Raw genomic sequence first — 23158 nt, forward strand, 5'->3', positions numbered from 1 at the left:
GGTCCACCTCCGCTGGGGGACAAGCCGGGCGGGGTCGCAGCAGGACCCCGCGGGGACTCGCCAGCCCCCAGGCAAGCTCACTACGGCAAAGTCCCGACGCTCACACCGCGGGGACCAGAGCCTGGAGACCGACCTCCGCCGCGGGCCTCCGGCGAACAAGCACTTCCGGCCTTCCCCCGGACACGCGGCCGGCGCGTCGGGAGCTGCCCCTCACAAACATGGCCGCCGCCCCGGTAACCGCGATGGCCGCAGAGGCCGCCCGGCCGTGCCCCTCACAAACATGGCCGCCGCCCCGCCCGCTGCGCACGGCGCGGACTTTGTTGGGTCACGTGCCGGGGACGCCGGGCTGTGATTGGTCAACCTTCTGGCGGCGTCGGACGCCGGGGCGCGGGCCGCGGGCGGCGGAGTCGCCGCTCCTTTGAGAAGCGTTAGGCCGGGACGCGGGGACTCGCGGCGGTGCTGGGGGCGGCAGCGCGCCGCTCACACCCATGAGGAGCCGGAAGGTGAGGGCCGAGGCCGGGGGGGAGCGGCGCCGAAGAGGCTGGGGCTCCGGCGGCCCATCGTCTGGGGAGCTAAGTAGTGACCGCAGGGCGCCCAGGGCCGAGGGGCGGCACCCGCTCGGCCGCCTCGGGGTAGGGGCTTCCGGACCACGCCGGGGGAGCCGGGGTATGCTGGTCACGGCTGCCCCCGGGTACGGTGCCGCCAGATCACTGCCCGGGATGGGGGGCTCCCAGAGCGCGCCCCGGGCGAGGAGCGGGGGAGGGGAGCATCCTGGTCACGCCCCCTCCGCACCCCCGGGTAAGGGCTCCCAGACCTCGGCCTGCGAGGCGGGTCACGCCCCCGGACAGAGCGCCGCCGGGTCCCATCCCAGGAAAGGGTCCAGAACGGTCTGGACCCCGGGGACCGCTGCCACTACCGAAGCCCTTGGTTTTCGGCTGGCGGCCGTCAGCTCGCGGGCCGCGTGGGGTGGGAGGGCACTGGCCGGGGCGCCGGTTCCCGCACTGGGGACCCCGCGGGGCTCGGCCGCCGGGTGTTGGGGTGCGGGGGGTGTCTCACCAGCCTGGCATCCTTTTACGGAGTTGCCGGCCGGTTCGCAGAGTTCCTGACAGGCGGGATGCGCGCGCCCTTCTGCTTCCCGCGTCTTTAAGCTCGTTTGCTTCCTTCTGTTCTGGTTTAAAGGCCTTAAAGTGGATACTTTGTAATGCAGCATTTGAATGACGCGTTCGCTATGGTTTAACGTTTTGCTCCCGGCGGTTGGGCTTTGCCATACGCATTGTAGCAGTGGAATCCGCTGCAGGTCTGTGGCCTCCTGGTCCCAGTGGGATGTACACCTGCACCTTTATTCCCTTCGCCCGCTGTCTCAGGGTCTACACCTGTTCCTCCTGCGTGTCGGAAGCCGCAGTCCTGCCGGGTTCTCTGTTCCCTGCTGGCATTTCCTCAGCACGGTGCAGCCAGATCCCGCCCCTGACCTTCGTGCTGGTGCTGCCAGAGCGCATCCCTTTATGCATGTCTACAGCTGCTTTCTACGCCAGTTAAGAGAGGAGCACGTACGCCCGAAAACGGGGTTCTGCAAGGACGGAATGACCTCCCTGCTGCTCGCTCACCGGGGACCACGGAATGTCCTTTAGTACTCTCTGTAAGATGCGGCTGCTGGCCGCAGGTCCCCCCCGCTGACCTGGCAGTGCCTGTCCCGCTGTCCTTCTTGAAGGATGGCTTTGCTCAGTGCGGCATTCTTGGTTGGGGATTTTTTTTTAGAGATCCTGGAGTTGTGTGACTGTATCCACTGATTCTGCCAAGTTGGCAGCGTTTTATGGAGCTCCCTGCTAAGGGAGGGTCGTTCTCCGCGGCCGTCTTCAAGATGTCTTTGGTCCCTGGCTTTCAGGACTTAGTGCTATGTGCGTTTGCGGGCCTCGTTGCATTTCTCCCACTGGGAGCGGAGTCCTTTGAGATTCCTGTTGTGTTGGTCGCTATTTTTCAGTAAATTTGGGAAGTTTCAGCTGTTATTTCTCTGTCCTTTCTGCTCCTTTCCGTCCTGGTAATCCCATTACACGTATGTTGGTGCACTTACCTGTGTCCAGGGTTTTCTCGAAGGCTTCCTTTTTCACTCTTTTCTCTGTCCAGTTCTTTCCTTGTGCTGTCTCATAGCTCTTGAACAGGCCCCAAATGGCCACTTTTAAGTCTTTTTCTGATAAAGTCAAACCCGGCCACTCTCACAGGCACTTCTGTCGCTGGCTTTTACTCCATTGTACGGGTCTGCTCTCCTGTTTCCTTGCACGCTCCATAACTTTTTGTCAAATCTGGGCATTTCAGAAAAGGTAGCAATTCTGGGTTCCCCACGGCTTGTTGCTATTGGTAGGCGTTTTGTTTGTTTAGTGATTGGGCCGATGCTTCTGTTGGATGCTTTATTCCCCCTCTCCCCAGGTGACGGTCAGTCCACTGTCCAGGCAGCACCTTCACCCTGGGGGGCGCTCTCCTGCTGCTTGCAGACCACACCTGGCGGTTAAACTCCCATGAAATGCCGTTGGACTGTTTGCAGCAGTCGCCTGGGGCCTAACTTGCTCTGCAGACTAACCTGTCACCAGGTGGCGGATTGAAGGCTGAGCCTGGCTTCTGAGTCATGTTTGGTGCTTGCTCTGACCCCAGGAGGGCTCCTCTGGTTGCGGGATTCCCCGCTTCTCACCTGCAGACTGGCCTGAAGTTTATCTTGGCTCTGTCGAAGCTGCCTTTTTTCCACATCCTCTGCTGTTCCTGAGAGCCCCCTAAGGCCAGACCTTCTCCACACGCCTGCAGAGGAAGTCAGTTCTGAGGGCAGAGACGAAGCGCTCTCTGTTGTAACGCCTGCCTCACCCACAGGCGAAGTCTCAGAGTCAAGTGCTCCGTCTAGGGACCGTGACAGGCTTCACCGCAAGACACCTGTGTCACACCGAGCAGTCTGGGAGAGGCGGCGGTGCAGCAGCCCGAGACCCCCTGGGCCTGCTTCTCCAGGCCTGGACCCACCTCCACAAGCAGAGGCAAGGGTGAGGGGGGCCCCAGTCTTCTTAGTGCTCTGCCCAGGCTGTCCCTCAGCTGTGGTCTGGGCAGAAGGAACCCCCTCTTCTCAGCCACACACACACACACACACACGCCCAGGACTTAGCGTGGGAACAGGTAGGATGAGGACAGAATCAGAAAGGCTGACATCCTGCTCCAGGTGGGAGGAAACCTCTCTGTCCGGGAGCGGGCGGTGCCCGGTGTCCTCAGCGGTGGGGTCTAGAGTTCACACACCGCTGAGTTTTGCGGGTGGTCCTGAGTGAGTGTTCCTTCATTTGCGCTTTGCCCATTTCCAAAAGGCTTAAATGGTTTTTCATACTTTTTGCCGGTTTTATAGGGGTCAGCAGGGTTCCTCATGCTGTCTTGCCCCTTTGGGAAACCACATTTTTGCCTTCGACGTCCGTTTTTAACCAGTCTGCCTGGAAGGTGGAAGAGGTCAACAGCAGGAAGTTTTTCCTTTGGGGATTAAGTGGAAGCAGCCGGCTCTCCAAAGCAGAAGAAACTGCTAGATGCTTGACGTGCGGGAGCGGGCTCCTTGGGGGTTCCGCCCGAGACTGAACCAAAGCCGTCACGCGCCCGGTTTGGCTGCGGCTCTCGGGTGGACGACGCGTGGCACCAGAACCGCCACCGCTCCAGAGCGTTGGCCTGGACTCACCAAGGGTGTGTCTTCGGGGGCCTGGAAAGTCGAAGATGAACACGCCCACCCGGGGAGCCTGGTGCCCCCTAAGACGACAGTCCCTGCCTCAGAGATGAAGACGGGAGGCCTCCAGAAACGCACGGCCTCGGAGAAGAGCCGGACGCCCCCCACCCCCGCTCAGCCCCCGCAGAGCTGCCGAGCAGCTTCACGCAGCAGCTCTTGGAGCTCATGGGAGCGCCGTGCGCGAGGACGCAGGGCAAGGAGGACTTTAGGCCACACAGCGCTTGCCTGACGTCACACAGGCTCCTCCGCAGAGCCATCCTCGTCTTAAAGCCGCTTCTTGGAAGCCATTGAAGCAGCAGGCACAGCGCCTGCTACGTCAGTACTCGGTGACACTCGGTGACAGCAGCTGCTGTCCTCAGGGCCATCTGTCCGTCCGTCCCCCACCGCGCCCAGCCAAGCACAGTCGCGTGGGAAAGTATTAGGAGGACTTGTAACAGAAGAGAAGGCGGTTGGTGGCCTGGGACGGACATGGCCCTTCCCTCCCTGGGGGAGAGGGCTCCGAGCGGTACAGGGCAGGGAGGGGGCGTTCCGGAGCCTCTGCTGGTTCCGCTGCCCGCGTGTGGCTGCGCCCCCACGGCTGCCAGCCTTCAGCAAACCCTGCTCTTGACACAGCGTGGGCCTGGGCCCGATGCACCCACCCGCCCCGCCAGGCCCTTTACCTGGTCCAGAGCTCCTTGCCCCTACTGTGTGCACAGCTGGGCGGGTACCTGTCCTTCCGCAGGCTGCTGCCTTTCCTTTTCCTTGCATTTGAACGCTCTCCGGGCCGCTCCTGCTGTCTCACAGCCTGGGTGAAGCCGCCACTTCCCAGGGCCTCTGGAAAGCCAGGGCTGCAGGTGGGGGGCGGGCGGGGCAGCATAGTGGAGGCTTTGCGCCGGCCTTTGATGCGTCTCCGCTGTGGAGCCCGCCGCTCTCCACCCAGCCCCGGGCCGCGTGTCTGGGGCCTGATGGGACTCGAGCCCGCGAGCCTCCCACCGGCACGCCCACACGTCCTCGCCCACTGCTGTGCGACAAACCTTTATCGTCAGGTTTCAGGCCGAGCTTCAAATGGATCGTCTTCTCCGTGCATTTGGTATCCGTTCCAGAACGGAAAAAGGAGTGAGTGGAAAACTGGTGGAACTCGAGGCAGGTGTGTGGTTTAGGGAGCAGGGAGGGCTGTACCAAGGCGACCTGGTTCGGCCAGAGGCACGTGCGTTCTCAGTTTTTACTGTTTTGGGTCATTCCTTCCTTGTCCTTAGGAGACTGTGTTGCATTCGGAGTAAACCGGACACGGACTGCTAAGTCGGTAACATGAGCCACAACCTAACTGCTTTAAACCGGCAGAGTCGGGCTGTGTCCACCTCTACAGTGAGGGCAGGGGACGTGGGGGGTGGCTTTGTTTTTCCTGTCACCTTTTACGGAGAAGTGTACACCATGTCAGAGTTGGAGAACCTTCTGAGAAAGGGGATGTGTGCTTCTGAACACATCTGAAGCCAACTTAATGCGGCCGAACTCCCAAGCGGAGGTTCCTCCCAACGTGTGCCGTGAAGGAGACACACCGCCCCGAGCTTCTAAGACAGTAGCGAAGAACAGATGTGCGTCGTCTTTTTTTTTTTTTTTTTTTTTTTTTTTTTAGATTTATTTATTTGACAGAGGGGGAGAGAGAGAGAGAGATCACAAGTAGGCAGAGAGGCAGGCGGGTGGGCGCTTGGTGGGAAGAAGCAGGCTCCCTGCTGAGCAGAGAGCCCGATGCGGGGCTCGATCCCAGGACCCTGAGATTATGACCTGAGCCGAAGGCAGAGGCCCCAACCCACTGAGCCCCCCAGGGGCCCCAGAACAGATGTGCATCTTAAACCTGGAACAGTTTTGTCTGCTTGCACACGGCCCAGGTGTTTTTCCAGGAAGAGAAGGAGATGGGGCGGGAGGGACCCTGCAGCGCTTTCTTTGGGCAGGGACGCCGGGTGCCCGCTCACGTCCCCGAAGAGCACTGACTGATGCTGTGGGACCTGCTCTAGCTCGCAGGTGCCGTGCGGTCCTCAGCGCGCCTCCGAGCCCGCCGCTGCTCAGCCAGGTTGGCCTCTGCCCGGGAAGCCGGCCCCGCCACGTCTGCCAGGACGCTATGCCAGGTGAGCCTTGCCAGCACAGAGACGCCGGGACTTGACTGGGGTCCATTTCCATACAAAACATTGGTCCTGAGGTACGTCGGAAAGAGCAGGGTTGCTTACCCCGCAGAGGGACTTGTAGCGCTGTGACCACTGGCCGAGGAAGCCGCACTCTGCGGGCCGGGCCCTGTCCTAGGAGCGCTCCCCCGGCCCGGGACACACAGGGCTCACGCTCCGTCCCCACATGCCCCTCTTCTGGTCACTCTGTGAACTCAGCCTTGCAGCCTTCCGCCTGAGGTCGGCTGGCGCAGGGCCACACCCCGTCCCCCCGCAGTCTTGGGGAGCGAGCTTTGCCCGCAGCCCTGGTGCCCAGAGTCGCTGGAAGGCCGACCTCCCCCACGTCCCGCTCAGGGTCTGGGACTCGGTCTGACGCCCGCAGCTAACGCGGTTCCGCTTCGTGCGCTGCTCCAATGACCGTGACGTCCCTTTAGCGGCGTTTGCGAACCCCTGCTGTGTGCCTAGAACGCCTTCGTGCGCCTTACGTTCTAGCGGGCGTGAGTGGGAAGTGGATGTCTGTTGACATTTTATGATCCGTCCATACCTGCTTTGGAAGTTCCCTCGGGCGCTCCCAAGGCCCGCGGGTGAGCCAGCAAGGATGGGAGCGGCCGCCGGTGTGTCTACATCTTTCCCAGCCGCCGGTTTAAATTCTGTGCCTTTGGAGGCGGTGACCTAACCCTGTCATCCAGGGTAGGGCAGCAGCATCTGGATTGTTCAGGAACGCTCGCCTCTGGGACGGGACGTTCTTGATTCTCTCCCTGCCCCGTAATCCTCGATGTGTCTGGTCTCCCCTTACCCTTTTCTGTTGACAGGCCTCGGCACACAAAGCTGCCGACAGGCGAATTTCCAAGAAGTTCAAGGATGACAAAGGTCGTCTCGTGAAATCAGGACTACAGAAACTCGCCCCGAAGGGAGAAAGCCTTGGGCTGCCCAAGATCCCCCCCAGGAGCCTTTGTAACGATGAGCCTCTGGGGTTCGCTGAAGACCAGGGGCTGCCTCCAGGAAAGGGAGCTGGGGCTCCTGCCCAGCTGGAGGCCGCACGGCCCCCCCTCAGGGCCCGCACAGCCGTGGGCGACGCCGGCCCCGCAGAGACTGAAGACAGCCTGTGCCTGCCTGTGCCTGGGGTCCTTCCAGGAGAGGAGCCTCTCGGCAGCCGGGCCACACAGGGCGGGTCAGCGGAGCAGGCGCCGAGGCCCCCGCTGCAGACGGACGACAGCATCTTTCTGGACGAGGACAGCAACCAGCCCATGCCGGTGGGCCGGTTCTTCGGAAACGTGGAGCTCATGCAGGTAAGACGGGCGTCCCCGCGCGGGCTGCACACTGGGTCAGCTCACGGCCTGCATGTGGCGTTGCCTCAGGACAGGCCCCACTCCCCACGAGGACGACCCATGCCAGCCACCTGGGAGCAGCCCCTCCCTGTCCTGAGCAGGGGATCCTTGCCAGGGCACAGCCTCTGCTGCGAGGCCTCTCCTTGCTGGGCTGTCGGGGTGGGGGCTGGTGCGGACTCTGGGCCTCCCCCCTCGGTCATGGGTGGGGAGCAGCCACCCCCCACACTTGCTGGCTGTCCTCTTCCCTCAGATCAGCCGGCGGGGGAGGAGGACAAGCCCTCCCCCGGGGTGCTGACCCGTGCGGTGGGCTGGAGGTGGCTGAGATGACTATTCTCTCCCTCCAAGGACCTTCCGCCGGCGTCTTCGTCGTGTCCTTCGATGAGCAGACGGGAATTCAGGAAAATGCATTTCAGAGCCAAAGATGATGAAGACGACGACGACGGTGCCGAAATGTAGAGAATAAAGTACACGGCGATTCCTTGCATATTTAATACCGTTAGTAGTTTTGGCAGTTTAGCAAGTGACGAGATTTATATCAAGTGTCTCCCAAGAAAATGTGTTCTTAGCCAGACGCCGGAACGGACCCATGAAGGTCCTCGGCAGACACTGGGCACCTAGAGCGTCGACACTCGTGACCCGGAGCCATCTCTCAGACTGGCCTCCGCTGTCCACGCGTTTTCCGGAGTCTGCGGCCGCGCCGACGGTGCGAGCCCCCGAGCCGCCCAGGGGTCCGTGGGAGAGACCGTTCCGAAGAAGACGCCTCCCTCCGCGCTCTGGCTTTGCTAAGACGTGAGTTTATGTTCCATTATGAGAAGCGATCATTCTTGTGATGGAGTCAGCGCCGGCTCTTGAAGAACTCTCCTCTGTTTCTGTACACGGAGCTGCTCTTTACCTCGGAAACTTGCAAAGTACATATGAGAGAGAAATAAAATATATTTTGAAAATATTTGTAAAGAAATCTTTATGTTCCTAAAACTCTACTCCTTTCTAAAATGTTTGAGAGCCAAGTGGAGGAAACGAATCCTTTCCTGTCTTCCGGGTGTCAGGCTGGGTGGGCCTTTGTGCCCGCTCACGGGGGGCGGGGACACCGGGAGTGCAGAGCTGAGGCTGCTGGCGGGAAGGGCTGCGGCGCGCGCACACGCCCCCGTGTAGACCGAGGGATTCTTGAGACCGCCGCGGGGGGCCCCCGTGTAGACCGAGGGATTCTTGAGACCGCCGCGGGGGGCCACGCAGTCCTCGCCCCGTGTGGCGACGAGGCCTAATGTCCCCAAGGGCTGTGGCCCCCTTCCGTGGTGTAACCAGTTAGAGCGCTGGGGAGAGGGAACACAGCAGGGAGCCTGGGTCCCCCGTGACCAACGCAAGGAGAGAAGCTGCCTCCAGCTCAGGAAGACGGGGACTGGACCGCGCGACGAGCAACGTCTCCTCCAGCTGCGCCCACACCCTGGTTCCCCCGCCCATGGTTCTAGTTACCCACGCTCAACCGCCAGGCGGAAGCCAGGGTCCTGCTGGGACGCATCCCCAGAAGATCTGAAGTAGCCCAACACCATCGCCTGCCCACGCTGCTCCCCTCCATCTCCACGCACACATCCCTCCTGTCACCCTCCCAGGGAGAAGGGCAAGTGCGGGTCCAGGAGAGCTCGAGATCGCGGTCCTCTAACCTCACGGCCGTGCCTCGTTGTGACTGCTTGTTCTCTCCTGTGCCTCGGTCACAGTTCCATGCGACCTCAGGTGTGTGTACAGGATGGGGCTGGCACGTGGAGGGTTTGGGACCAGCCACCAGGCATCCACTGGGGGTCTTGGAAGGGATCCCGCCAATAACAGACATTTCTGACTTAGTTATAACAGCAGCTCGATTTAACCCTATGAATTTCTAGAAACACTCGAACATGGGTCTTCGCACGATGACGTGCCTGTGGCTGGGGGAGCCGTGTCGGAACTAGGAGAGCCGTCCTCCGCACTGTCCCCAGTGCCCGTTGTGCAGGGGACCCTCAGACCCATTCCCCTAGGACTTGGGAGAGAAGCCACGATACTCACAGTCCCGTTTCTCACAGGGAAGCCACACGCAGGGAAAATGCCAGAGGAACAGCCGCCTGTGGTGGCTCTCGGGGCAGCGCGGACGAGGCTTTGTCCTCCAGGCACCCGGGAAGCTCACCCGGGCCCTACAGGGTCAGTCACACAGGCTGGGAGTGCCCCTCTGGGACCAAAACGCCCCCCACTGCCCCCGGTCTCACCTCATCAGCCCCTGCCTGGTTCGCACCCCCACTGGGCTCCCTCAGACCCGACCCCGCACTCTGCCCATCCCGGCTGCCTGCAGGACCGTGGTCTGGAGCTCCTTCCTCGGCAGCCTGGCCCACCGAGAGCCTGCGGCGAGTGGAGGCCCTGCCAGCACCAGGGACCCGGCGCCCCGATGTCACTGCGGTCACACACCCACAGTGGGTCATCTCCCCCTGAACCCCACAGTGGGGACCGTACATGCCCAGCTCCTAGAGCGGCCGCTGAACAGCACGTGCTCGGGTGCCCGCGCAGGGCTGGCTCGTCCTGACGCCTGTTTCAGTGAAGAAAATGGAATGATGTGTGTCGTTTTTTCAAAATCACTGACCCTTTATTTTCATCCTTATTTTTATCGTTCCCAGAGAGGGCCAACTCCCGACAGGTCTACTTCTGAAAAATCTTTGTTGGTTTTTACGATTATACAAAAGTAAAAATTCAAGCATTATAATCTGCACGACTTTAAGAAGTCAATTTTATAAAATTATGAAGTAAGTGATTATTTCAAAAACGTGAGGTTTTACAAAACACACGATTTAGAAAATTAGCCCTTTCTAACCCAGAGCACCCGGTCCGCGTCCCAGGGTTACTGTCCAGAAGGCACGTTTCCTCGCAGATGCCCGTGTGCAGTGACACGCAGTGACACACAGGCGGTTACAAGACCAGGTCACAGTCCACGTGGGGAAGCCACTGAGCGCCTTGTGCCCTGCCACACGGCCCCTCGTCTCCGCACAGAAACACACCAGAGTGTCGACGGGGAAGACGCCTGACCATTTCTGACGGACAAGAACAGCGATGTCCTGTGCTCCGGCACAAGACCAGTCAGCCCTTACCTTACGGACACACGCCGGGGGGTCCCCACTCTCTGCCACCAGAAATGACGGTCCTTGCACGTGCTTTACTGAATATAAACGTTTTCCCCCAAATGGGCTGCAACCCTTGGGAGCAATCAGAAAAGCCGAGAGGGCAGAGCTCTGCATGTGTCGCGGGAGCACTGACCCAGCCGAGCGCGGACACAGACCACTTGTCCCTCAGGCCAGCGCGGCCACGTCTGGCCTGACTCCGGGCCAGCGGGGCGGCCACCCTGTGTGCGCACAGCAGCAGAGCCATCGGGGCGGGCGGGGCCCCTGAGCGGAGGACGGTGCCTCGTCCCTGCCCACCCACAAGTGTCCCGGCTGTGCAGCAACAGGTCCTCTGGCGCTGGAGCTCAGCGGTGCAAAACCCGCTTCAGAGACGTGGCGGGGACCTCCGAAGTCTCCAGGAGCCATCGCAGCGACAAGAACACAAACCGCGGGCATCGCACCCGGGGAGGAGGCGCGGCCGCCCGTCACGCCCGTCACTGGCCCTTGTGGGCCGGCCGCCGCCTCTTCGGCTTGGTCCGCGGTCTGTAGAGCCTGCGCGGGTCACAGCGGAGCTTGTGCGTGGTTTTCTTATGGCAGGCGATGTGGACCAGCTTCAGGTTCTCCGAGGTGAAGAGCAGGTCGTAGAAGTACTCCCAGGCCACCTCCCTGCCGCCTCGTGCTGTCACGGCTTCCGCCAGCGTGGGGACGACCGTGCGCTTCTTCTCTATTCTGCAAAGCAAGTGAGAGCCGGTCACCAGGCGCGGCCCCATCCGCGGCCCCTGCCGGGACATCTGCCACAACAGCACAGAGACATTCCACCTGGCTTCTCCTCGGCCACCGCGGCCGAGCCGGGAACCAGCGTGGGGGGCTTACAGGAAAGACAGTGCGACGGTTCAGAATTCACAAGGAGCCACACTTGGAAACACCCCGGAGGAGCAGCACAGCAGGGACACCTCATCTCACTGTCAGCGGAAGGAGAGCGGGGGACGGTCCACTGGGCACCACCGCACACGGCCACGCCCGCTGGCCCAGCCTGGAACCAGCAGCCTGGCTTGTCTCCCGCAGGACGGCTGGGGCCACGACCTGTTTAAGTCCCCGGGAAGGATGAAGGGGAGGGGTGGATCCCAGTGGCCTCAGGCCCCACCAACGCCCGTCCTCGTGGTGCTGCCGGAGCGAGCACCTGCCCAGCAGAACCCCAGAAATAAAGCCTTCCCCCTCGTCCTCCCTGGAGAGCGTCGTGAGAAGGGCTGATGTGTCTTTCCAGCCCCAACCTCATGCTTGTGTGTGTTCATGCTGCTTGGCGGAAACCTGTTTCACCTACAAACAAGCCACTCGAGGCCCGTGCACGCGCAAGGACGGACGCCTGCGGGCTGATGAGGGGGGCGCTGGCGGACCAACCGCACGGACCCGTGTCCCGCAGCACAGAGAAACGCCGAACAAGGGAAAAGAAGTGGCTACTCGAGATCACAAGAAAGAGGGGCCCCGCTGCCAGAAACAGAGACGCCCACACTCGACCCGCACGGCAAGCCACCACCCTGCAGTGAACCAGGGCCGCGGTCCAAAGAGGGGCCCGAGGGGAGAGCCGGGAGGTGGGACTGAGACCCCACTGCAGCGGTGCGTGCAGGAAGGGAAGTGGTGGGGAGCCCCGGGCTCTGGGGAAGGAGAAAAAGCCACCCCATCAGTACCTACTGTGGCATCCCCAGCCCCACCATGGGGGCTTTTGGGGGTGGGTGTGGCCGGGCCGGCTGGAGGGCCGACTCGGGGCTGGGCTTTCTCCCCAGGGAGCCAGCTCAGGTCCCCCTGGGGACGGCAGCGCCCAGGGAACAGGCCCTGGTGAGCAGGGGCGTGTCAGGCGTCTGCTGGAGCCATGCGGCCGAGCCCCTACAGGAACGGTCGGGGGGCACACAAGGGGCAGGCCGGGGAGACAGGATGCGGGAACCAACAGCATGAGCATTTCCACAGTCACCCAGAAAGCCAGGCCCCTCGGCTCACCGTTCAGAGACACGCAGTCCGACCTCACGCCGCCACTCGTGTGGGAGCCAAGCAAGAAGTCAATACTCCGTGGTTTTGGAGCCACTGAAAGCCCCAGGCATCCAGCAGAAACAAAGGCAAAACCACTCCATGGGGACAGGACAGGCCAGCGCACACAAAACAGCTACAGAAAACAACCCCGCTGAGGCGGAACTCGGAACCCAGACACACCGACATCACAAGGAGCACAGGGCGGTGGTCAAGGACCCCCGAGAAAGACCCGGCCACAGCCTCTGAAACAGACCGTTGACAACTCGGGAGGCTCCCCGAGACCACCGCCTCTGCCGACGCCAACTGTAAGGCTCGGGGCTCCCCGAGACCACCCACCGGCTTGAGAGTGCGCGACAGGCTCCACCTCCCGGCCGAGGTTATGCTCACGCGAGGACGCAAGTGAAAATCAGCCAAGGGAAGGGGCCCACAGGGTAGAGTCCAGGAAAGCCCCAGGTGCAGAGCTCCCGCCACCCCCTCCCCACGGAGGGCAAAGACCCCCTTTGGGGGGTGTCAGAACAAGGAAAGCGAGTCCCAGTCAGGACAGAGGGAAAGGCCTGTGCCCATACACGCTCCGCAGTCAAGGACAAGATGCTGGATCGCGGCCACCAAAGAAGTAGAGAGCAGCCGACGCCCCGAGACCGCGCTGTCCCACCTTCCAGGCCTGACGGGGGGACCCCTGACGCCCCGGAGAAGCAGGCGACAGTCCAGGCTACAGGGCCGTCTTCCCGGGCGGGAGAGCACGGGCCGCCCATGGACCCGCACGGACACCAGGCGTTGGAAATCAGAAAGGAGCCCCGAGGTCCGACGTGCAGGGAAGCCGCGCAGGGAAGCCACCCGGCCTGCTGGAAGGCGCGAGAGCCGTGTTCACTGAGAAAACAAGCTCAAAGCGGCGGTTCTGGGGAACGGTGCTCCCCCTCTGCCGCCTCGCCTGCCCTCTGCTCTAAGCTGGCCTGTCCCACCCCTTAAACCCGGGACCGAGCCCTCCACCCATGTCCCCACACCGCAGCGGGTCACAGAAAGTAGCAGCCAACGAGCTGGAGAGCCACATGTCATCTTCAGGCGCTCGGTGCCCGTCAGAAAGGGTGAGACCCTGCACCCTCCCTAGAGGGGTGCTCACCCTGCGGTTCAGGCACCAGGACAGCCCTTCTCCCCCCGATGTGCACCCCCCTCCCCGGAGCCCTTAGCCTGTGGGGCCCGAGAATCCGCCTTCCTGACCAGTCCCCAGAGCTGCTGCACCGCCCGCCCACGGCCCGCCCCTCCGCGGCCTGGAACCGGAGACCACGCAGGCCTGCCCCGCGCGAGTGCTCTCCCCAGGCTGTGTAGTAACGTGGAAACTCAGACCAGACACGCCTGCCAGCCCAGGAACACAGGCTCATGCCTCCTCCCACTCTCCGCGTGCACCACTCCACACTGGGAAGACACCCACTCCCGAGCGACAGGCGCATCCCGTAAGGGTCAGAGAGGCTGCGGAGGCGCGGTTCGGCGTCACCACCTGGGACCGCGCTCGTCCCTTCTCAAACTCAGACCTCTAGGGACCCGCCGCAGCAACAGCTGTCAGAAAGGCACAGACAAAGGTCAGAGGAGCAGTTCCTGGGGGTGGAACGGGGTGGATCCAGAAGGGGCAGGAAGGCAGCCTCCACTGTCCCCCCAACGTCCCTTGTGTACTCAGTAAAGGGGGGGCATCCCCTTGAAGGGCACAGGAACACCTGTCTTCAACAAGGAGGACAAGGCCGTCATCACATTCCGGGAAGCGTCTCCCCTAAGATAACACAATTCTATTCCTGCCCTTTTCTTAGAATGAGCTTGTACGCATAGAACAACCAGTGGCCTTCACTCTCTGGGTGGAAACAGGGACGCCCTGCACGCTGCGTCGGAGCCCCCGCTGCGTCGGAGCCCCCACTCCGGGCGTATCCTGGTGGAGGTAGAGAGACCCCCTCCCACGGCCACCGAATGCAATGCCAGGACAGCGCCTCCTGGGCCCCACAGATGGGAGCTGGAGGAGACAGAGGGGACATGAGCCAGGTCCCATGGGCGTGGATGCGGATCTGGACCAGCCCGTGAGAGCCCCTCACGGGAAGGACACTGATCCCCGCAGGTCAGGAGCGTGCAGCCGGCACCCCGCCCACCTGGCACACCCAGGACACGGCTTGGCACACCCAGGACACGGCTAGGCCCATAACCCAGGAGCTGAGTTGTTGAGTTCTCAACAACAGTCCTGACCTCTCCGAAAGCCATACTCACATGTGGTCCAGGTTCCACGTGCTGAAGAGGACACGGCTCTCCCTGTTACCGTAGGGATTGATGGAGTGTTTGGATGCACAGGCGTCCACGTCAAAAGGGCCCTAGGTCGCAAGAGAACACGTGCATGGAGTGAGCTCAGCGCTCAGCCACTGGTCTCCCGTCAAGCTGGAGGGGCTGAAAAGGCCCACCCAGGAGGGGATTCAGTCCTGGTAGACGGCCTGCTGTCTAGGGCCACTAGGAATTCCGTCTTCAGGGGTGCCTGGGTGGTTTGGTTGTTAAGCATCTGCCTTCGGCGCAGGTCATGATGTCAGGGTCCTGGGATCGAGTCCCACATCGGGGGCTCTGCTCAGCAGGGAGCCTGCTTCTCCTTCTCCCTCTGCCTGCTGCCCCCCCACCCCGGCTTGTGCTCTCTTTCCTTGTCTGTCAACTAGCTAAACAAATAAATTTAAAAAGCACTGTCTTTGGAATGGTCCCCACTTCTCCCTCGTGACCCCTAGTATGACACTCCGCATTGGCCAAGGGAACAAGCTATTGTCACATTGACAAGCTCCTGCCACCGAGGAATGCCAGACGTCGAAGTCTGGACTGCCCGGCTTCGGTGTTCCTGTGGCGGTCGGCGCTCCTGGCCATGCCCCACCTTCACTCACTCCTCCACAGGGGTCGGCTGAGCGCACGCCACATGCCGCGGCTCCCGCGCCATCCACCGTCGCGGGATCGTCACCCCAAGGCTTGCAGCTCCCCAACAGAGCCCACGGCCCCCACTTCCCCACCCTCGTTCCCTCACAGGGTCACTTGTCCTCTCCCACTGACTCGTTCAACCGGGCTTCAAAACATCACCTCCTCCCTGAAGCCCCCAGCTTGCCCCACCCAGGACTGGCCCGTCCCACAAGGGCCTGCACAGCTCCCAGCTCCAAACCCACTGTCCTCGCTCGCGTACAGACTCCGGGCCTCGGGCCTCCCGATGAGGTCAGGGTGAAGCCTTTCGTCTCTGCCCCTCCCCCAGGGAGCACCTGGGCTCAGGGGCGGCTCTGGAGAGAACCCGAGGTCATTGGGAGCCCCACATGCAGGCGGCTGGAACCAGCAGTGTTCCGCTCGTCGGGCCCGTCACCTGCACAAGGAACTGCCCAGGCAGAAGCACAGGGAGCCCGTCTGGGGGAGGGAGGCCGCGTCTGCCTCCAGGCCCGGCTGTGTACCCTCCAGCCACCAGCAGGGGGAGGAGATTGTGCTGGAAATGCAAAGGGGCCCAGGTACTCACAGGAGCCCCGGAGGCCAGGAGTCCCCTGCCCGTCCCTGCAGAGGCCCCCAGCTCCAAGCCCCAGACTCATGACCCTGCTCAGTAGCCCTGACTGGAAAGTGGTGCCTCTGCAATTTCTCCACTCCCCGCCCCATCGGTGGTTCTCGAAGGAGGGCCCAGAGCAGCAGCAGGGCCGGGGAGGCCGTCGGAGGGCTGCTGGACCAGCAGCGGGCCAGGAAGTGGGGTGTGTTGCAACGGCCGTCAGGCAGGGAAGGGGTTCCGATGCCACTGCGGCTGGAGAGCACGGGCTGAGATGCCCGGAGGGAAGCCACGGGGGCACTGGTGCAGCCGCCGCTGGGGCGGCCCCAGGACCCTCGGCGCACCTGGCAGCAGAACCAGCCCTCCGGCGTGCAGAGCCGGCGGCCGGCCTTGGCGCCTCTGTCGAAGTAGGTGCCGTGGTACTGCGCCGCCCTGAGCTCCCGGCCCATGACCGCCACGATGCGGGAGTACTCCTCCTGGGCCTCCACGCTGACCACGGAGGCGTAAGAGCTCACCTGGAAGAAACCGAGGACCCTGCTGGGTGCTGGCACAGGACACCCCAAAGCCCACAGTCGGGGGACTTCGCCGCCGCCCCGTGCCCCCCACACACCTGCACGCCCCGTGCCCCCACACCGCGCACCCCACGTGCCCGCACCCCTGTACCCCTGCACGCCCCACGGCCCCTGCACCCCACCTCTCTCAGGTAGCTCCGGATCCGGCTCTCACAGCTGTATCTCAGGTACCCAGACTTAGTCCTGAATCGAGACTCCAAACCTGCCAGGGTCGAGAGGAGACCAAACCGCTCTGGGATCCGCCGCCCTGCCCTCCTGGGGAAGCCCGTGCGCAGCGCCGGCCTCGTCTGAGAAACGTGCAGTGTCCTGCTTTCAGGCTCCAGTTCTCTTTGCCTGGGGAGGGAGATGCCCGGCCCCCCGCACGGGCATCTGGACACCACTGCGGGCTGCTGCTCCTGCCCCGCAGCCCCTTGTGCACGGGGCTGGAGATTCCTGGTGCTGCTCCAACCCGCTCACAGGCCAGTGACAGACCAGCAAATGGGGTCCAGGCCCGCAGTAGAATGTGAGCCGGCCTGAAGAAGGAAGGAGCCTGGGACACGTGGGGACAGCACGCGTGGATGGCCAGCACGGAGTGAGACCAGCCAGGCTGAGGACACGCACTGTGTGATCGTGAGTGAGGCCCAAGGCGGGTCAGATCAGAGACAGAGCGGGCAAGCACGGGAGCCAGGGCAGACGTGGGGGACGGTGTCTAACAGCAGAGGAACCTGAGAACATTCTGGAGACGGACGGTGGTGATGGCTGCTCGCCAAGGTGAACATGCCCGACCCCCTGAAACTACACACTCACACGGGTTAACACGGAAAATTTCATGTTGCGCACACGTCCCCAGAGTTCCGAAATAGGAAGGCCAGCCCCAGGGCTGTGAGAGAGGGGAGCCAGGCAAGGCCCCGGCCTGGGAACTGCAGCGGGGATCCAGTCCCCCCTACGCGGGGCTCTGAGCCCACCCGCCCCCCGGCCCCCCGGCTACCTTCGAACCACGACGGGTCCTCGGCCCTGGTCTCGGCCGCGATGTTCTCGCTGACGGTGTGCAGGAGGTCGGCAAGCAGCTTCTGCCGCAGCGGGGCCTGCTCGTCGGACAGCAGCTGCCGGGCGGCCTGGATCAGCCCCTCGTGCGGCTTGTGGAAGGCGCTGAGGAAGCGACGGATGTCACTCACATCTGCCAGCAGAAGGGGGACCGACAGAAAAGTCGGCAGTCCTTGAGTGCGGCGGTGGGGAGACACGGAGCTGCCGGCCGTCCAGCCCCACCTCGCTGCAGGGACTGCCCAGCCTCAGAGATGCCCTGGGCCCCAGTCCTTGCCCAGACACTGGAGAGCCGCTGCCCGCGCCTGGGCCTGTGCACCCGCCCCGCAGGTGGTGCAGGGTCGGATCTGGCAGGAACCACACCAAGCGAGTGGCTGCCCTTATCTCCCCACACAAAACCTCCCAATCCTCAGGCTTCCTTCTAGACCTCCCTCTGGGTCTCCCCGCCACGGTGCTGTCCCCGGGAGCCTCCCACACACCCTTGCTCTCACCCCAGCTCTCACTCTTCCTCACACCCCTGCTCACACCCCTGCTCTCTGCAGAGCAAGCACTGAGCGCCTGGGGCAGCAGTCTACGGAGAGCCTCGGAGACCCTCAGCCAGCAGAGACGGCGGCGCACATGGAACGAGGACGCCCGCGGCCCAGCAGGGTCGTTCCAGGGACGAGAGGCTGTTCAGTGCGCGACAATCCACGGTATCTTCCACCCTTGATGGGCTAAAGAAAAATCCCCGACCACAGCCTCTGCTGCAGAAAAACTGCAAAACGCTCCCAGGAGAGGGCTTGGGGAGAAGTTTCCGGACTTCATGGCGAGCACGAGCATAAGAGGAAAGCGTGGACACCGTGGGCTTCATCAAAACCGAAAACCTGCGCTCCGTGAACGAGCCTGCTCCGGGCCGCAAAGACAAGCGACAGAGCAGCGGGAAACGCCCGCGAGCCACACGCCTCCCCGGGTGCATCCAGAACACACGGTGAGAAAAGCCCAAAACGCAACACTGGCAAACTCCAATGAGAAGATGGACAAAAGACAAATGGACAGAGACACTTCCCCAGAGAGGACAGCCGGACGGCCGACGAGCTCAGGGAAGGAGGCAACCGCACGTCCCACAGGAGCGCAACGTTGCCCACGCGGAGACAGCTCTGCACACCCGTCGGGGAGACAGCCACACCGCCCCAAGCGGGACACGGGCCGGGGGCCGCCGCCCTGCAACAGTCCGTTCCTCTGTTTGAACAAAACCACATCACTGAGACGGGTCCCCGCCCCTCACAATCCACCGGGTGAAAGGCACAACCCCCTGTCTCCTGGTCCTCGCAAAAGGGCAAAGGTTACCTACGCCACGGGGGAACGCACCACACTCCCCCCAGGTGTCTCTCGGGGGCGCTATCTGGGGCTCCGCCTTCTGGCCACGATGAGTAAAGCTTCTGTAAACAACCGCGCACCAGTTTTCCCACGGACTTGCGCTTTCGGGCCTCTGGGGTGCCCGCTAGGAGCAGGGCCGGGGGTCACAGCTGACTCTGCTGGACCATCGGGGGACCACCAGCCCGTCCCCCAGGGCGGCGGCGCCGCCTCACACCCTCCAGTAACGGGCAAGCGTCCTGGTGCCTCCAGGTGCTCAGCAGCCTGTGAACAGCCCCGCGGGGTGTGGGGTGCCGCCCCGGGTGCGGTTTGCATTTCCCGGGGGGGTGAACACGATGGAGCATCTTTCCATGTGCCTGTTTGCCATCGGAATATCTTCCCTGGAGAAACGTCTATTCACAACCTCTGCCCGTTTTTAAACTGGGTTGCCCTTCTCTGGTGGGCTGGAAGGCATCACTTACTCTGGTACAAGTCCCTTACCAGGTACACGATTTGCTCGTCTCTCCCATCCTGCGGGTGATCTTTTCACCTTCTTCACGGTGGCCCAAAGCCTTGTATTCTGAAGTCCAATGTATCTATTTTTTTCCTCTAGTTGTTCCGTGTCTGGTGTCACATGTAAGAACCCTTAGTCAAGTTCAAGGTCATGAACAGTGACTGCCCTGTTTTCTTCTGACGGTTTTAGATTTCTGGCTCTTGCACCGAGGTCACTCACCCATTTTGAGTTGATTTTTGTGTCCGGTGCTGGGCGGGCGTCCGGCCCATTCCTCGGCATGTGGGTGTCCCACTGTCCCGGCGACATCTGGTAAAGGGGGCTTCATGCCCCAGCGGACGGTCCTGGCGCCCCTGGCACCTTCAGCTGATCACAGACTCGTCGGTTCATTTCCAGACCATCTTTCAGTCCCGTGTGTCGACTACCGCTGTTTTGTTGTAAGTCTTGAAATTAGGGCGTGTGAGGCTCTTCCCGTGTTCTTTTCCAAGATCGCTCTGGCTGCGCGGGGTCCTTGAAATTACACACGAATCGCGGACTAGAATCAGCTCGTTGATTTCTGCAAAGGACCGAGCTGGAGCTGCAGTAGGGACCGGGATGACCTGCGGATCGATCTGGGGAGTGTGGACGTCGTAAAGGGTCAAACTTCTGACCCAGAAACACGGCGTACTGTCCTGTGGGTTTCAATCCTTCTTTTCTGGGAACGATGTTTTTTACGCTTCGGAACATAGTGTTGCCCTTCTCTTGTTACGTCTATTCCTCAGTATTTTACACTTTTCGATTCTAGTGTGGGTATAATTGTTCACTTAATTTCATGTTTAGGGTACTCGTTCCTAGTTGGGTTTTGGGTATGTAAAACCTCCAGAGAAGTGACGAGAGTGGACACCCTCGTCTTGAAAAATGAAACACACACTTACGCTATGACCCAGCCCTGTACTCCTGACCTCTATTCCGAAGGAATGCAAATGGGCATCCACACAAAAACCTGTACGTGACTGGCCATGCAGGTTTCATACGTAATAGCCCAAAACTGGAAAGCAAAACGTCTCTCAGCAAGCAAACGGGTAAACAAACCGGGGCCCAGCCACGTCACGGAGCACCACGCGGTGATAAAAGGGAACAGTCCACCGGAACTCACGGCACGTAGACGCTCTCAGGGGCATACTGCCAAGTGAGAAAAGCCCGTCTCAAAAGATCATACACAGTGTGATTCCATTTCCGTCATGTTCTCGAAATGACAATGTTACAGGGACAAGAACACGTCAGTGTTTGCCAAGGATGAGGGACGGCAGGGTGGGGGGGTAGGCATGGTTACAAAGGGGCAGCGAGCAGGAGAACTTTGCGCGAGGCGGGGGGGATGGGATGCTTCTGAACCTTGACTGCAGTGCCGAACGCACAAGCCCACACAAGCATAAAACAACACAGAACACACACCCCGGACCAAGGTCTGCCTCCTGGTTTGACTGTGTCAAGTGCACCCTTCAGGGGACCCGATCTTTGTAACTTCCTATAAATCTATCACTATTCCAAAATAAACAATTTAAACTTCTTTTTTTTTTTTAAGACGTTTACCAAGGGGCTAGTGGTCTCCGTGGAGAGAGGGGGATAAAGTGCCAGAGAAAGACCGACAGAAAGGAGGGGGAGACAGAGAGAGAGAAAGAGGGAAGAAGAGAGAGATGGAGGGAGGGACAGAGGGAGACAGGCGGGTGGCGGGTGCGGGGAAGAGAGCCACCCAGCCTGGTCCACGCTCAGCTCCACCACGAAATGGGAAAGAGAAGGAAGAGCGGAAGGGGCTCGGGACCGCAACCCCGTCCTGCCCATTCCCCACCTCCCGCAAGGGGCCACCCCAGGTGGCGTCGCGGTGACTGCATTCTGGCTGCCTCCTCTAGAAGGAAAAGGCCCCACAGAGAAAAAGCACCTGCAACCCCGGACATACACTAGACGAGTCACCCCGCACTGCTGACACAGAGACCCAGCCACAGGGCAGAGCCCCAGGCACACTACTCCAGGGTGTCCTGCTGGCCCTCAGGCTGAAAAGGCAGAGATCTCCATCCTCTGGGCTCCCACTTCCTTCCTGGGGCACCAGAAGCATGTGCAATGTAAGCCACCTGGCCTTAGAGCCGGTCAGCCCGCCAGGAGAGCGCACGCGACCAGCTGGTGCTTAAATGCAGACACCTCGCAGGGGGCACTTCGGGAAGCAACTGGCCTGATAATGCCCGGTCGTGAGAGCACACCGGCAAGCACCAACACAGAGAAGACACTGGGCACAGCCCCAGCGACCACCCCTTCCCTCGGAGCTGCAGGGCCGCAGGGAGGCAGGGAATACCGACCCTCTCTCTGGTCCGCCTCACTCGCAAACCCGCGCGGGCCCCAGCCGGCCAATCCCTCCCTTCTGCCCTCGGGAGTTACTGGGATAGTCAAATGAGCATCAAATTTAAATAACGTCAAAAAGAAGAAAGGTCGCCTAAAACACCCAACTGGATAACGGGGCTCCTGGACAAGACGAGCGGCAGCTCTCCGTGACGTGGGGGCTCCCCCCTTCGGGGTTCTGTGCGGGAAGACCCCGGGCAGGCCGGCGTCCAGGCCCGCCCCCAGCACCTGCAAGGCCCGTCCGGCTTCCCGGCCACGCTCCGGCACCCGCGCCACTTACAGCCGTGCCAGGTCTGGCCCGCGGTGAGAAGCACCAGCTCCGAGCCGTCGGGGACGCTCCAGAAGTCATCTGCGCTCAGCTCCCTGCCGTCTTCGTACCGGCACAGGCGGGAGCCGGCGACCGGGAGCTGCGGGAGGGCGGCGGGAGGCTTCGGTGGCGGCTCCGGGGCCGTTCGGTCCGCGGTCCTCCCCCGGGCCCGAAGGTCGGCCGCGACGCCGTGCGCTTGGCACCGGCGGACGGAGACCAGGCGGAGCGCGGTCCCGGGTGTCCGCGTGCGGAAAGACACCCTGCGGGTCGCTCCAACGCGCAAGCCACGGGGCCGTGGGTCGCGGCGGGGACGCCGTGCGGGACTCGCCACGCTCGCCCTCCGGACAGGAGCGCGCGAGGCCCGAACCCCAGGCTGTTTCGACAGCGAGGCCGGACGCCTGCACGCGGCCCGCGGACACCGCGTCAGGAGGGCGCGCCCCCGGCGTCGGCCGCACGCGCTCGGCGCCCCCGCCTCCCCGGCGGCCACGGCGCGCGGCGGCTCCACGGCAGGGGACTCGGGGCCGCGGCGGACGCGGTAGCGGTCGGCTCCAGGTCCGGCCGGAGCGACGGGCGAACCCGCGGGGACAGCGGCGCCGGGAGGCCTCTCGGGGGCCCGCAGCTCGGCCCCTCCTGTTGCAGAAGGGGAAACTGAGGCCCGCGCCGGCGCGCGCGGCGGGCGAGCAGACGCGCGCGGGGAGCGCGCCGAGACCCCCGGGCAGAGCCGCCGCCGTCCTCGAGGTGCCCGCGGCCGGAAGCGGGAGGCGCGGCCCCGGGAGCCCCCACGCACCGCCGCGGAGCGGGGCTCAGGGGCGGGACACGCGAGCGCGCGCCGGGTCCTCGCACCCAGGCCACGGCCCCCGCACTGGGCGGCACCGCTCCCGCGTTCCCCCCGCGCCGGGCACCTGCAGGCGGAGGCAGCCCTTCCGCAGCACGTCCTGGCAGCTGCTCCCCGCCACCCCGAACTTCTGGGGGCCGTGCAGGGCCCGCAGCTTGAACGTCTTGGGCTTCCGGAACACCGCAGACATCCTCGGGGCCTCCGACCCCGCCGGCGGGTCCGCGCGCACGCCGCAGAGATCAGCCGAGCGGCGGGGGTCCCGCGACCTCGGGGCTCTGCTGCCGGGACCCAGGGGGCGCGGAGTGTCCCGGAAACTCCATTACCCAGAAGGCCCGGGAAAGCGGAGGCGCGGCCTCGCTTTGTGCGCAGGCGCCG

The 23158-nt window shown here is 62.7% G+C and overlaps 2 protein-coding genes across 4 annotated transcripts; one reads left to right on the top strand and one right to left on the bottom strand.

The window, feature by feature from the left end:
• Window positions 1-367: 367 nt before the first annotated feature.
• C1H1orf174 (chromosome 1 C1orf174 homolog) lies at window positions 368-8139 on the top strand. The gene is made up of 4 exons (XM_045978359.1): window positions 368-503; window positions 5722-5832; window positions 6678-7154; window positions 7539-8139. Exons 1-4 carry the CDS (start codon window positions 489-491, stop codon window positions 7647-7649), a joined length of 714 nt encoding a protein of 237 aa, XP_045834315.1. The 5' UTR covers window positions 368-488; the 3' UTR covers window positions 7650-8139.
• Window positions 8140-9770: 1631 nt separating this feature from the next.
• On the bottom strand, window positions 9771-23027 carry DFFB (DNA fragmentation factor subunit beta). Of its 3 annotated transcripts, XR_006817801.1 has the most exons (9): window positions 22851-23027; window positions 22461-22578; window positions 21922-22380; window positions 17379-17567; window positions 16534-16613; window positions 16184-16354; window positions 14567-14667; window positions 11208-11386; window positions 10942-11032 (listed from the first exon to the last, which is right to left on the bottom strand). XR_006817801.1 is itself a non-coding variant. In XM_046000811.1 (8 exons), exons 1-8 carry the CDS (start codon window positions 22971-22973, stop codon window positions 10798-10800), a joined length of 1476 nt encoding a protein of 491 aa, XP_045856767.1. In that variant the 5' UTR covers window positions 22974-23027; the 3' UTR covers window positions 9771-10797. The 3 variants fall into 3 exon arrangements, 2 of the variants coding, with proteins under 2 accessions (XP_045856767.1, XP_045856780.1); XM_046000811.1 differs by lacking the exon at window positions 11208-11386 and having other exon boundaries at window positions 9771-11032; XM_046000824.1 differs by lacking the exons at window positions 11208-11386; window positions 22461-22578 and having other exon boundaries at window positions 9771-11032; window positions 21922-22048.
• Between the last annotated feature and the right edge of the window lie 131 nt (window positions 23028-23158).

The sequence above is a fragment of the Meles meles genome, chromosome 1, assembly GCF_922984935.1.
Source record: "Meles meles chromosome 1, mMelMel3.1 paternal haplotype, whole genome shotgun sequence".
NCBI lineage: Eukaryota > Metazoa > Chordata > Mammalia > Carnivora > Mustelidae > Meles > Meles meles.

Bases quoted from the DNA above. Each gene is read 5' to 3' on its own strand.
- DFFB (XM_046000811.1), bottom strand. From the start codon at position 22,973: ATGTCTGCGGTGTTCCGGAAGCCCAAGACGTTCAAGCTGCGGGCCCTG. The intron at 22,381-22,460 runs CCCTGCCGTGGA...GCCGGGGGCGCG, and splicing joins GTCCGCCGCGGCCCCGAGTC to CCCTCCTGACGCGGTGTCCG. The intron at 11,033-14,566 runs GTGAGTATGGCT...CTTGCTTTGCAG, and splicing joins ACGTGGAACCTGGACCACAT to AATAGAGAAGAAGCGCACGG.
- C1H1orf174 (XM_045978359.1), top strand. The intron at 5,833-6,677 runs GTGAGCCTTGCC...TTCTGTTGACAG, and splicing joins CTGCCAGGACGCTATGCCAG to GCCTCGGCACACAAAGCTGC. The intron at 7,155-7,538 runs GTAAGACGGGCG...TCTCCCTCCAAG, and splicing joins GAAACGTGGAGCTCATGCAG to GACCTTCCGCCGGCGTCTTC.